A 13553-nucleotide genomic window follows, 5' to 3' on the forward strand; every position below is an offset into this window, starting at 1 on the left:
TAGACTTAACTATCATTGACGCTCAAAGTATAGTCAAATATTCTTCAAATGCCTGAAAATGTTGTTAAAAGTAGAACAGGATAAAATTTACATTAATTTATCAACGTTATGGTTCTTGTTTAAGCTGTCCTTTCCGTCCTAAACAGGGACAAGGACAGGTTTTTACCTATTCATAAAATTGTTGTGTCCTTCAGGATTGATAGGGCAAAAAAGTATGAATTAAAATAATCATATTTCAAGAGATCTGAAGGGATAAGACAATAGGCGTGAAATTTATATACGGGCCCAATGAATATAAACAAAATTACGCTTTCTGCATAAAAAAAAATATTTGCTAAAAATTTAAAGTTTTGAATAAACCAATAAAAAATGTTATTAATTGTTATTTCTCCTTATCTGTCTCTTTACCAAGATCTTTCCTACTTTTTTCTTTTCCCGACAATAATATATTACATAATCATAAATAAATAGTACATACATACATTATAAGTAGACATACATATTTTTTCATGCGAAACTACTTTGTAAGTTTAACATATTGATGGGCCGGATATGAAGATTTGATACTGATTTAAATGACAATACAGCCTAAAATTATAAGCTTAGAAACTATATAAATACGACTCAAAAGACAATAAAAAGTAATTAATTCTCGATAACTATGAATAATTAAAACATTGCTACTTCTAAAATTGACCTGTTGCATGTCCATATAACTTTGTATTGGCTAAAAAACTTCGCTGTAAAGAAAATAACTCGTCTTTGTTTCCTTATGTGGTTATTAGACAATAGCTAGACATATCTATCTACGTATGGTATTGATAAGATATTGCTAGGACTTAATCAAAGAACACTTATCTAGTATGTCTTTTCATTATATAACAAGGATGCTAACTTTCAAATAGTTGATTTTGTTAGATTATAATTGCCAAAAATAGAGCCAGCAATGCCATAAATTACTATAGTTACTTGTTACTAGTTGATTTTAAGAATTTATGTTTTAATTTGCAAAATCTGTCCAAGAAGTTACAGGTTTTGTAGGTTGAGATAATTGGTGGAAGTTTTGACACTTCTAGCTTACCCAATCAAAATTTAATAAAAGTCCACACAAGTTTTGAAGTCAACGAATAAAAGAATGTGTTTATAAAACTTTGGGAACCAGTAAACTTTACAGACCAATGTTCCTTAAATTTGTAACTTTCATTTTAGTTTTAAACGATGGTTTATAGCGAAGAATCTCCCTGATCCGATATGGTTCTCCTTTTAAGTAAAGCTTCTTATAGGTAAAGAAAGGTTTATAACTATCTTTTTTGGAAAGTATCTCCTACCCTCCGTGCAAAAATTGTACCTAAAAGAATATATTTCCCCCAATTGTTTTTCTTTTTCAAAATAAAATTAAAAGTAACAGGTCGAGTTCCCCCACCGCATATTCCTTCATTGTCCCTAGAGGCCTCTAGTGGCGTAGCCGCTAATATATTAAAAAGAACAAAAAAGAATTATATTAGCATAAACTAATTATGATAAAACATGTATTAAAAATAATAATAATGAATACTTATGAATATGCTAAATAAATTACTATTAGGACAATGGATATATTTTTACTTGGATGTTACAACAGATTTTCATGTTCTCCAATAAAGTGAAACTCGCAGCGGGCTAAAACAATGATAACTCCAAACACCCCCTTGACATCCTTCCCTTTCCTACTGGATTAACGATCTGACTAATAATTGAGTTACATGATAAGAAATTAAATTGACGGCATTTTTTCCCCTGTCATAATATCCACGTATATTCTATATCCATTATTAGGATAAGCAACCAGGGGTAAAGGATAAATAAAATTACTACACCTGTTAATTATGTGCAACAAAGGTTTAAAAGAAATATATAAAAGGGAGGGAGTGCATATTGGACTTGAAAAACTTCTAGTACCCAAAATTCTATAAGCTCATTCGTTTATTGGAGTAAAACTTACAGTACTTTGAAATAATCTTCAAACCAAAGGTGTTCAAATTTTTCAACATGTAATTTCAATATACTAAAGTGAAAATTATGTTTATCATCAAGGGGGAATATAAATCAATTTATTATCTATTAGTATAAGATCGCCGACGAGTATAGGATAAAATATCTTTTGTGTGCATAATTAAAATGATATTTTTATTAATGTAATTATCTTTTTATTTCCACAAATAATATTTCTATATATTCCTGCATAACTGGTGAAGAATAATATATGAATAACAAGATCGATTACTTTCATAAAAAGCAAAAATAAAAATAATAATTTAGTTTAAAATACTTTATCCCCCCTCCCCCTACCATCTACTCAATGAACAAACTGAAAAATAAATTTTTTTCTATGTTAGCAAGCTAAATTGACGACAATTTTTCCCCTCTCTTAATATTCGCTTAATTATATTCTAAATCCATTCATATTATTTACTTCAATAGTTAATAACATATTAAGTGAAACGAAGCTCTATGGAAAAAGACTTACTTATTTATATATTATTATACTAAAGACCTTGGAATATTAAGATAAGTAATGAGAAAATATTATAAGCAAAACCAGTAACCTTGAATATGTATAATACAATAATTTGTAGGCATATCTCTCCAAAGAGGTATATTTACATTTTATGAAATTACTAATCAGTTTTTTCATATTATTTCATTGAAAAAATTAACAAGCGAGTCTGTCACACGAAGGAAGGGAACAGTGGGTTGTTTATTACACTAGTCCCCAAAAATTTATAATAACATTTTCTTATTGATGGGCTTAACAATGTTGGGGACATTTATGGAAATTTGATTGGTTGCTTCATTCAGTTGAGTGTCCAAACGGTTCAACTACTAATTGTATTATACACAATGGATAATTTTGTGTATCATAATTGGAGATACACATTAAGTTATACTTAAGTTTTTTCTAATATATACCCTGCCTACCTCTAGTTCTGTGAGGGAGAGGGGACTGATTCTGATATTTCTGGCATCTTAAAATAATCTAGAATACAATCCCCTACATACCTCTAGTTCTGTGGGGGGAGAGGGTCTGATTTTGATATTTCTGGCATCTTAAAACAATCTAGAAAACAACCCCCTACTTACCTCTAGTTCTGTGGGGGAGAGAGGACTGATTCTGATATTTCTGGGCACGCCCTCTGGTCGCTCTCCATCCGTTATAAACTGAAATAAAATAAAAACTGAATTAAAGCTTAGAAATTATAAGAACAAAATATAAATTACTTTAACAGACAGACAGACGGACGAACAAACATTAAGCCATTTTGTAATATAGATATTTATATCAAGAACAAATGAGGGAACCAAGTTAAAAAGTATTAAGACTTTTTAAAAAATCAAATTAAATCTTAAGTCTCAGAGAAGAACACGTATTTACATTAAGGCTAGGCATAAGCTTTAAATTAAAACCCCATTTGTGTGCTTAAAATTCCTTTTACAAATGGATTGTCTGTTTTTGAACACGCGGCTGCCGAGCCCTGTTTTAAATGGAGACCTGATTTTGGTATTTATAGTGTTTATGATTTATGTTGAAGACAGAATTTCAAACAGATAAAGAGTTGGAGAGCATTGAGCAACAAGAAAAGAAAAGTATTTATATTTACAAAATGTACAAAATACGGATGCCAAATTTAAGTCATCTGCTAAATACACCCGGAAAAGGGTCAGGTTAGGGAAACAGGATAAGAAGTCAGGGAGGGAGAGGACATTGGGCTGTTTATTACATTAATCCTCAAAGTTTTATAAAAACGTTTTCTTATTCGTTGGCCTAACAACTTTGGGACTTTTCTTGAATTTTAATTGGTTGGTTTATTAAGTGTCAACCACTAATTGTAATTCATTTTAGGGGCAATTTGGTGTATCATCATTGTATATTAATTTATAAGACTTTGTCTTATCCCTTTATATCCCTTCTTAGAAGTATTAATGGGAGAAACATAACGAATACAGGAATAAGACTTTTGACTATGAAATAAATTAAGAATTCATTTGTTGTTTAAGTAAATTTTTTTTATAGTTTTTTTGGGGGTGGGGGTAAGAGATAAGATTTCAATGCCATTGTTCTTTCCTTCCCTGGTAAAACCTTCATTCATGTATATTTAATCAAAGCCTGGGATAAAATAATAAAAAGTAGGGTTTTATTCTTTAGTCCATTTTAATAAATTTTGTATTACATTGCAGTTTTGGTGATAAAAATAATTTCTAATAATACTACATAAGTAGAATTAAGTGAACCCGTACTTTGATATAATATTTAATGTATTTTAAAGCCCCTTTCCAAGCAATAAATGTACAAGACAAGATGTAAAATCCAAACAACAACCTGCTCCAAATGGCAAGGACTATTTATGTCTGTTAGCAAATTGCTTTTGTAGGGACCCTGAAGGGATTATATTTCCGACGCTATTGGCTGATTTCAAAGACTTAAAAAAATAGGGATAGGATCCGTGCCTTGAGGGGAGAGTTACATATTGCTCATGGTCTTTATATTCTGTTACTTTTTTACTCTTTTTATTAGAATATCAGGTATAAATATAAATTTTATATTTGACACCCTTAAGAAATTGTTCCTTGATTCTCAGCCCCTCGGAAAAGTTTTCCAGCATCAGCCAAGAACTTTGTATGTGTCATCTTTTCCGCAAAAATATCCATGTTTTTTATAAGATTACTTTAGCATACCCACCCTCACATGCAATTTTAGTTTTAAAAAGAAAAAGGAAAAACTTGTTTCTTTTGGGGGGTCAATTTTTTCTATGGGGAAGTTACTTTTAGTACAGTGGTGTAACCCTTACTCAAAACCTAGCAGAAGCTACATCCTTCGTTACAGACAGACAGACAAACGTACATCCTTCTACTTTAGAATATAGATTACAGGTCTTACCAAAGATAGACCTAATTCTTAAAATGATAATTTTATGGCGTTAGTTACTATGTAAATTTTGCGTGAGCAAAGTCACACTAAACTTTGGGATAAAATTACTTCAGATTTTACATCCATTACAATTTTTGCAGGGTTAAAATAAAGTTTGCAACCTTACAATCAAGGGTAGACAAGGATAAAAATTAATTAGGGATCATTAATAATTTTTTTTAGCTACAATTAAGCTATAAATAATTCATCTACAACAAGCCCAGAACAGTATTGACGAAGTAAACCAGTCAAAGATATCTAAAACAACTAGAATAGTGTTCTTGTGGGAAGGTATTGGGCTTTTACTGAGAAGTATATATATCCTGTTATATAAAGTATATGTATTTTGCCTGAAGATTTCAATAACTAATAAATAAATTTAGATCTTCTTTTTATGAAAGCTTTACATAGGTCCCGAGAAGGTTTTAGGCTTTAGGCCAGTAGTTGCTAGTGGCGCAAGTAAATATATATAAATAAATTAAATAAATCTCAAACTGGATAATTAAATCTTACGAAAGTTTTGAATGTATATTTAGAATCTTCTTATTATTTTTCTGCAAAAGATGAAACAATTGTATTCCATAAATAAAATGAGAAAAAAATAACATATAATATTATTACAAATGGAGCCTTTGCTCCTTTTATATTAAAAGGCTTCCCTTAAAAGCAAAGTTTCATTGTTTAGTATTTATATGTTATGATTAAGTTTTTGATGACAATACCTGCAGAACTCTTCCTTCCTTGCTGCGTCCCAGCTCGTTTTCAGCAAATACTCTGACTTGATACAGCATGGCTGGTCTCAATCCAGTTATCAAGGCTTCTTCAACCTAAATATTAGTTATTAGTTATCAGCAAATATTCTGACTTGATACAGCATGGCTGGTCTCAATCCAGTTATCAAGGCTTCTTCAACCTAAATACAATAAATGATAGGAACCGGTTCTCATCCATACGAAAAAACTATGTCTAGCATCGTATTATATCCAGCTTTCTACGACTATAAAAATGTACGTAATCATAAGATTAAAACAGTTTTTTTTAGCCAGTGCCTTCGGCACCTCGGGGCTGAAATAACTGGTTTTAATCTTATAATTGTACATTTTATATCCGCGGAAAGCTGTTTATAATACGATGCGAGAAATAACTATTATCGCATCGTGTTATAGACGGCTTTACGCGGATATCAAAATTAAAAATTTCCCGAGTTGCGGAAAACCTGGGCTAACAAAACTTGTATAAATTCTTATTTTATTTTAATAGTCGTAAAAAATTTTCATCATTACGATGCTATACATGATTTTTCGGTATGGCTGAGAACCGGATATTAATCAGTTTCGAAGCCATACTGGTAATATATGTGAATATATATAGACTAAGAATCACGTAACATACTTCATAGGCGTCCAAGGGGGGGGGTAATGGGGCGATTACCCCCCCCCATTTAAAATTTACCCCTACCCTGGGGGTGCCGTAGGCACCCCCAACATTTTAGGAGGGGGTATTTACCCCCCCAAACAATTTTGGGGGGGTAAATACCCCCCCCAAAATAGAAAATCTCTAACAAAAAAAATGTCTAATACTAAATTTTTGATAAAATTTAAATTACCCCCCCCCCAAAAAAATTTTACCCCTGCCAACAGATTTGAGGGGGGGTAATTACCCCCCCCCCAAGCAAATTTTACCCCCGGGGTAAAAATTCTGCGGGGGGTAAAAAAAATTTACGGCGCGCTTCGCGTGCCATTTTACCCCCCCCAAAACCGAATTACCCCCCCCCTTAAACAAATTTTACCCCCCCCATTTAAAATTTACCCCTACCCTGGGGGTGCCGTAGGCACCCCCAACATTTTAGGAGGGGGTATTTACCCCCCCAAACAATTTTGGGGGGGTAAATACCCCCCCCCAAAATAGAAAATCTCTAACAAAAAAAATTTCTAATACTAAATTTTTGATAAAATTTAAATTACCCCCCCCCAAAATTTTACCCCTGCCAACAGATTTCAGGGGGGGTAATTACCCCCCCCCCCAAGCAAATTTTACCCCCGGGGTAAAAATTCTGCGGGGGGTAAAAAAAATTTACGGCGCGCTTCGCGTGCCATTTTACCCCCCCAAAAACCGAATTACCCCCCCCCCCCTTAAACAAATTTTACCCCCCCCCAAAATAAAAAGCTTGGACGCCCCTGACATACTTTATGAAATTCTGACCTATATTCAACTGATTACAGTATTACATAGTTTTAATCAAATTCAAATATTCTCATTTAATTTCAACATTGGAATCAGCCATTGCTAATTGAAGTTTGGAAACATTTCAGATTTTTAAAGGAGATTTTGATTTTTAATCTTGAAATTATTTCTAATTTTACAATATAAACTAAATGAAATCTTGTTTTAGATACTCTAAACAAATGATGTATAATAAATAGTATCGGCGATTTCCCTTAAAGTGTTTAGTCGAGCAAAGAACAATCATGTAAAGAATCGTTAACAAAAATTTTCCACGAATATTAGGATAAAGAACAATTACCAACTTTGTTATTCAGGGACTTTGTACCATCGGGTTTAACAAAACTGGTTTTAATAATTCAGTTCAGTTCAGTCGCGTCTCTCTTTTGGACTGTGGAGTCCAGAGAATACGGCCACCCTGCTCCTCCATGAATTCCTTTTTTTGGCAAGTGCTTCAGCTTCTCCCCATGTTAATTTCAAATTAAAGAGGTCCTTTTCAGTGCTCCGCCTCCAGGTCATTTTTGGTTGTCCCCGTTTACGTTTACCAGTGGTGGGGTTCCATTTTAAGCACTTTTTTGGAAACCTATTTTGTTCCATTCTGAGCACATGTCCTAGCCATCTTAGTCTTTTAAATTTCACTTCTGCTTCAATACTATTGCACTTGGTCTTAGCATACAGCTCAATGTTTGATATTTTGTTTGGCCAGAATATTTTGCAAATTCTTCTTAGGCAGCTATTGTGAAATGCATTAAGTTGATTTGTTTCAGTTTTCACAGTTCTCCAGCATTCAGCTCCATAAAGAAGAACTGATTTTACATTACTGTTGTAAAGTCTGATTTTTGTTTTCAGAGCAAGTTTCTTTGAATTCCAAACGTTGTGTAGACTGTTGAAAGCAACCCTAGCCTTATCAATCCTGGTTTTAATATCAGCTTTTGAGCCATTTTCACTGCTGATAACACTCCCCAAATAGGTGAATTTGTTGCTTTGTTTCAATTGTTCACCATTTATTGTTATAGTTTGATCAGGGTTTGTAGGTATATTCATAATTTCAGTCTTCTTGACATTAACAAAGAGCCCGACTTGTCCTGCGTATTTGACTAGTCTATCAGTCTTAGCTTGTAGATGTTTAATTGTTTCTGAAATCAGTGCCAGATCATCAGCAAAGTCCAGATCTTCTAGGTGTCCTAGTATGCCCAGCTGGAGACCACGTTTTTTGTCCTCTGTGGTTTTCTTCATCACCCAGTCAATGACCAATATAAATAGAATAGGTGATAAAATGCATCCCTGTCTAACTCCAGTGCTTATTTTAAAGAAATCAGATGTCTTATTGTTTCCAACTGAAACACAGGCTTGAAAGTTGTCATAAAATTTAGTTATCATAATTATCATCTTTTCAGGTATACCATAACTTCTTAGTATTTTCCAGAGTGTTTGTCTGTGTATGGAGTCAAAGGCCTTAGAGAAATCAACAAAATTTACATGGAGTGGCTTGTTAAATTCAACACATTGTTCAATAACTGTCCTAAGGGTGAAAATTTGGTCAACACAGCCTCTTCCAGCACGGAACCCAGCTTGTTCTTCTCTTAGTTTATTGTCAATTTTCTCATCAATTCTGTTTAAAATAACTTTACATAGGACCTTGCTTGGGATAGAAAGCAGCATAATTCCTCTCCAATTATCACAATTGTTCAAATCTCCCTTCTTAGGTAGTTTTATGATTATACCTTTAGACCAGTCAGTTGGTATCTTTTCTTGTCTCCAAATTTTATCAAAGAGATCAGTCAGAGTCCTAGCAGAAAGATCTATGTCTGCCTTAAGCATTTCAGCAGTTATCAAGTCAGGTCCAGGTGCTTTGTCGTTCTTTAGACTATGTATAGCAGCTTTAACTTCTTGAATAGTTGGTGGTCTTGTGTCTATGTCTATTTCATGTCCTGGTTCTGGTTCAGCAGTAATTTCAGGTTCAGGTCTGTTCAACACTTCTTCAAAATGCGATTTCCACCTTTCAGCAACTTCTTTTTCTGTAGTGAGTAATTTACCATCTTTAGCCTTGATAGTTTCACCACTCTTTTTGTTATATTTACCACTTAATTGCTTGGTTATGTTGTATACTGTTTTCATGTTACCGAAGTCAGCTGCTCTCTGGGCCTTTTCAGCCAGATTATCAATGTAATCTCTCTTGTCTTTCCTTGTGCGCTTTTTGACTTCTTTGTCTTTAGCAGTATATTCAGCTCTTAAATTGCCCATGTCAGCCAAATGTTGAGCATTATGAATTTTGTTTTTAAGATTCTTTCTCTCTTCTATTTTGTTCCATGTTTCTTCAGAGATCCAGTCCTTTTTCTCTGGTTTCTTGTGTCCTAGGATTTCCTTAGCAGTAGATTGAAAGTTTTCTTTAATTGAAGTCCATGTGATCTCAGTCTCGTCATTTAGGTCCTCTAAGACTTGAAATCTATTTCTGAGTTTTAAGACAAATTCATTCTTTATCACTGGGTCCTTTAATCTTGAAGAATCATATTGTCTGCCAATCTCACTCTTTTTATCATGGCCAGTACGCTTCAGCTTTAATTTAATCTTACTGACAACTAGTTCATGGTCACTGAATATGTCGGCTCCTCTATAGCTCCTACAGTCTTGCATTGATTTGACCCATTTTCTATTGATCATAATATGGTCAATCATGTTTCTTGTTTGTCCATCAGGTGTTGTCCAGGTATATTTGTGAATGTTTTTGTGTTGGAATAATGTACCTCCTACGACCATATCATTATTTAAACAGAATTCAAGTAAAAGTTCTCCATTTTCATTTCTTGTACCTATGCCAAAGTGTCCCATTGCATTTTCCACTCCAGTCCTGTCAGTTCCTACTTTAGCATTCATATCTCCAAGAATTAGACACATGTCATGTTTGGGTACTGAGTTTCTGATTGATTGCAGTTGATCATAAAACTCTTGTTTTACTTCTTCACTTTTGTCATTTGTTGGGGCATAGCATTGGATAAGGGTCAACTTGCAGTGCCTTGATTGGAATCTAGCCTTAATTATTCTGTCATTCATTTCTTTAACTACTTGGGCTGTTTTAGTTGACTCATACATTGTTCTAACATTCCAGGTTCCTATCTTACAGCTTTGCTTAGAACTTATTGGTCCTGTCATCAAGTTGATAGCTTCCTTTCGGGTTTCACCATCATCTTTCATATTCTCAGTAAACTGAGCATCAGTTCCAGCAGTTCTTGTTTCATGCACACCTCTGGCTGTGTTAAAGCCATAAGTGTTTGAGGTTTTGTGGGTGGTTTCGCTAACTGTGATGATTTTTACAGGTAGGATAGTTAGTCCTACGCAAACCTTTCATATCCCTGGAAGGAAGGGTGACTGGTAAGGGGAGGGACGTCAATATCCCCCAGTACTTCAAGAATTTCAAAATTTCAATATCTGCGGAAAGCTGTCTAAATATATAATACGATGCTATAATTAACTATTATAACACATAAAAAATTAAAATTACTTATTTTTAAAGAAGGTTGGAAAAATTTTCTTAAGTTCCATACAACTTTTCATATGTCCAAATAAGCAATGTGTTAATAAAAATGTACCAATCTTGAAAGTAATCTTTAACAACCTAGAAATAAAAAAAACTAACCTGTCCGTATAAAGTTTTATCCTTGACCGTTGCAGAGTCCCAGTTTTCTAAAATAAAAATACAAGGAATAATTTTACTTTATTTGTATTCAATTGCACAAATTCGCGGATTTTTTTCCTATGCAAAAAGCACAGCTTTTTAATACTTTGTCTACTCTATAACTAATATTGTTTGTACGATCGCAACAATTTGAAATTTGGGTTTATGACTTCGACTTTCGAAATTTCTTGTTAGGATTCTCTAGATTAATGAGCATCTAGTTCAAAGAGCAATTCTTTTACATATTGCGAAGTGAAAGTTAGTATAAATATGGTATATTTTTCTAATGTTTATTTTAAAGATATCATTGGCCGAAAGATGTCTACTATTTAACTCAATTTCCAGTAAGGCTTCGAAACCTATTAATACCCACTAGATCAGAACCAGTTGTCAGCCACACTGAAAAATCATGTATAGCATCGTATTACGAACAATTTTTCTCGAATATTAAAATATTAATCATAATTTTCTTAGTCCGGTCCTTCGACCCCTCAGGGATAACAAAATTGGTTTTCTTATAACATTTCTTTTTTTATTATCCGCGGGAAGCTGTTTATAATACGATGCAATAAATAACTGTAATCAGTCGGATTATGTGCCCTTCTGTCAAAATTAATTTACTCGTATTCTATATGGGATAATCTTCTGAAACTTTGTATGTCTGTCTATTCTAATGCCTATTGATTTCTAGGCTGTGGTGCTTATGAATATTATTATCCTTGCTTAAATAAATATACATTTATTTAGATAGAATGAAGAAGGATAGCTGTCAAAATGTTATCATTTTTCCAGGGACATAGTCATTAAACTGCTAAAAACTGCAATTTTTGTAATGCTAGGAAATTTTTTTTTATTGCTAACAAATGACAAAAATATTATAAGTAAGAATGGTATAATTCATAATTGTTTAGAACTTTTTCTAAATATTTTTAGTACAAAATCAATAATATTGTATAAAGATTCTTTCTTTTCTTTAAAACCCTGGTCGTTTTTAATCTTGAGATATGGATGTCTGTTTATGGGACAATTCGTTAGAATTTAATGTATTTAGGGTAATATTATATTCAATGTTTTCCTTTCGATGCAATGCATAACTCATACAGGGTGTTATATTGATTTTGATATGATACAAAATTCCAGGAAGGGACGGGACAATGGGCTGTTTATTATACTAGTCTCCAAGGTTTTTAATAACGTTTTATTATTCGTTGGCTTAACAACTTTGGGGACTTTTAATGAATTTTGATTGGTTGATTCAATAAGTTTAAAGAATGTCCAAATGTTTCAACCAATAATTGTATTCTACATAAGAGGGATTTTTGTGTATCATCCTTGAGGATGTACAGTAATTTATCCCTGAAGGATTCAATGTCCTATCTGTTATTTGAAACACATCTAATCTAGGCACCCCAATTAATAAACAAATCTTAACAAAACTTAGTGAAAATATGTAGAATGTAAAAAAAATCTCTGCATGAAAGTTTCAGCCTATTATCATGAATAGGAATTGAGAAAATCACTAAAACTTGAAAATCTAGGAATCGATCTAGCACCCGAAAATAACAGATATATGGACAAAACAATGTATAGATTAGATGGGCATATGTCATAGGAATCTTCACTAAAAATTTCAGCTGTCTACCTTGAATAGAAGTCGAGAAAATTACGTTTCCCCCATAGCGTTACGGACGGACAGACAGAAAAAGTTAATTATAGAAGAGCTTCGCTACTAATAAAGTTAAAACACACTGTATTTTGCACATTAAGATATGCGTTGTTTTTACTCTACTTATCTTTTGGCACTTGATGTGAGAAAAAAAGACTATAAATTAAAACAGAAGAGTTCTGATAAAAAAGTCTTATTTTAAGATTATTTTAAACATTTTAAGGTCGGAAAAATTGACTTAAGAAGATATATTTCTTTTTAAATTGTCACCTGGTATACTTTTTGCAAAACAAAACTTTTAATAATTTCAGTTAGATTCATGAAATTGAAGATCCTTCCAAAAATCGATGTTTTCCCTCAAAGTGCCTTGTTGAGCACCGAATCCCCATCCATTTTAATTAATAATTAGGGGGAAGGGGATTGGTCATTTTTTCCTTTGTTTAAATACTTTAGGTTTGGTAAATTTGGTACTTAGTAGTCCTGCATGATTAGGGCCCCTGCATCGGTTGGGCATATCTCTTAAAATTATATTTAAAAAATGGATGGAGTGTAAGTGCTAGACAGTAATTTGAGTAAGAGCACCAAAACATGTTGGTATTATAAGGTTTTTTTTACTTCTACAAAAAGTTGGTAGCAATCTTAAAATTCTGCACAAAAATTTCAGACATGAACCCTTACTAGTTATAAAGAAGCTACGCTACGACTCTTATAATTAATTATTATCCCTTTCTATTGTTGACATTGAGGCGAGGGTAAAAGTTAATTAAACTGTAATTAAACATGTTGAGTGTATATTTAATGTATTACATGCGGCCAAATTTTGCAAATATACTGCAACACACAAATAAACTTAGGTTGTATGGTTAAGTAAATATGCGAAAAAGGTCCATTTTTGAAAGAAAGTAAAATATTGTGATACTAATTCTCATATATGGGCGTTCCAACGCATGATAATATGTTTTTTTTTATCGCATCGTATTATAGACAGTTTCCACGGATATTAAAATGAAAAATTATAAGATCAAAACCAGTTTTGTTAGCCCTTA

The 13553-nt window shown here is 32.8% G+C and overlaps 1 protein-coding gene across 4 annotated transcripts in view; it reads right to left on the reverse strand.

Annotated features, from left to right (window-relative positions):
- LOC145319615 (cell adhesion molecule Dscam2-like) overlaps nt 1–13553 on the reverse strand; it is a 194267-nt gene that overhangs the window by 72817 nt on the left and 107897 nt on the right. For all 4 annotated transcript variants that reach the window (XM_080161875.1, XM_080161853.1, XM_080161884.1 and 1 more), the window contains exons 27-29: nt 10803–10849; nt 5668–5772; nt 3121–3198 (exon numbers count right to left, since the gene is read on the reverse strand). In XM_080161875.1, the coding sequence (XP_080018001.1) occupies nt 3121–3198; nt 5668–5772; nt 10803–10849 (230 nt within the window). The remainder of the gene's footprint in view (nt 1–3120; nt 3199–5667; nt 5773–10802; nt 10850–13553) is intronic.

The sequence above is a fragment of the Acartia tonsa genome, chromosome 1, assembly GCF_053477335.1.
Source record: "Acartia tonsa isolate MP-2025a chromosome 1, ASM5347733v1, whole genome shotgun sequence".
In the NCBI taxonomy this organism is placed as follows: domain Eukaryota; kingdom Metazoa; phylum Arthropoda; class Copepoda; order Calanoida; family Acartiidae; genus Acartia; species Acartia tonsa.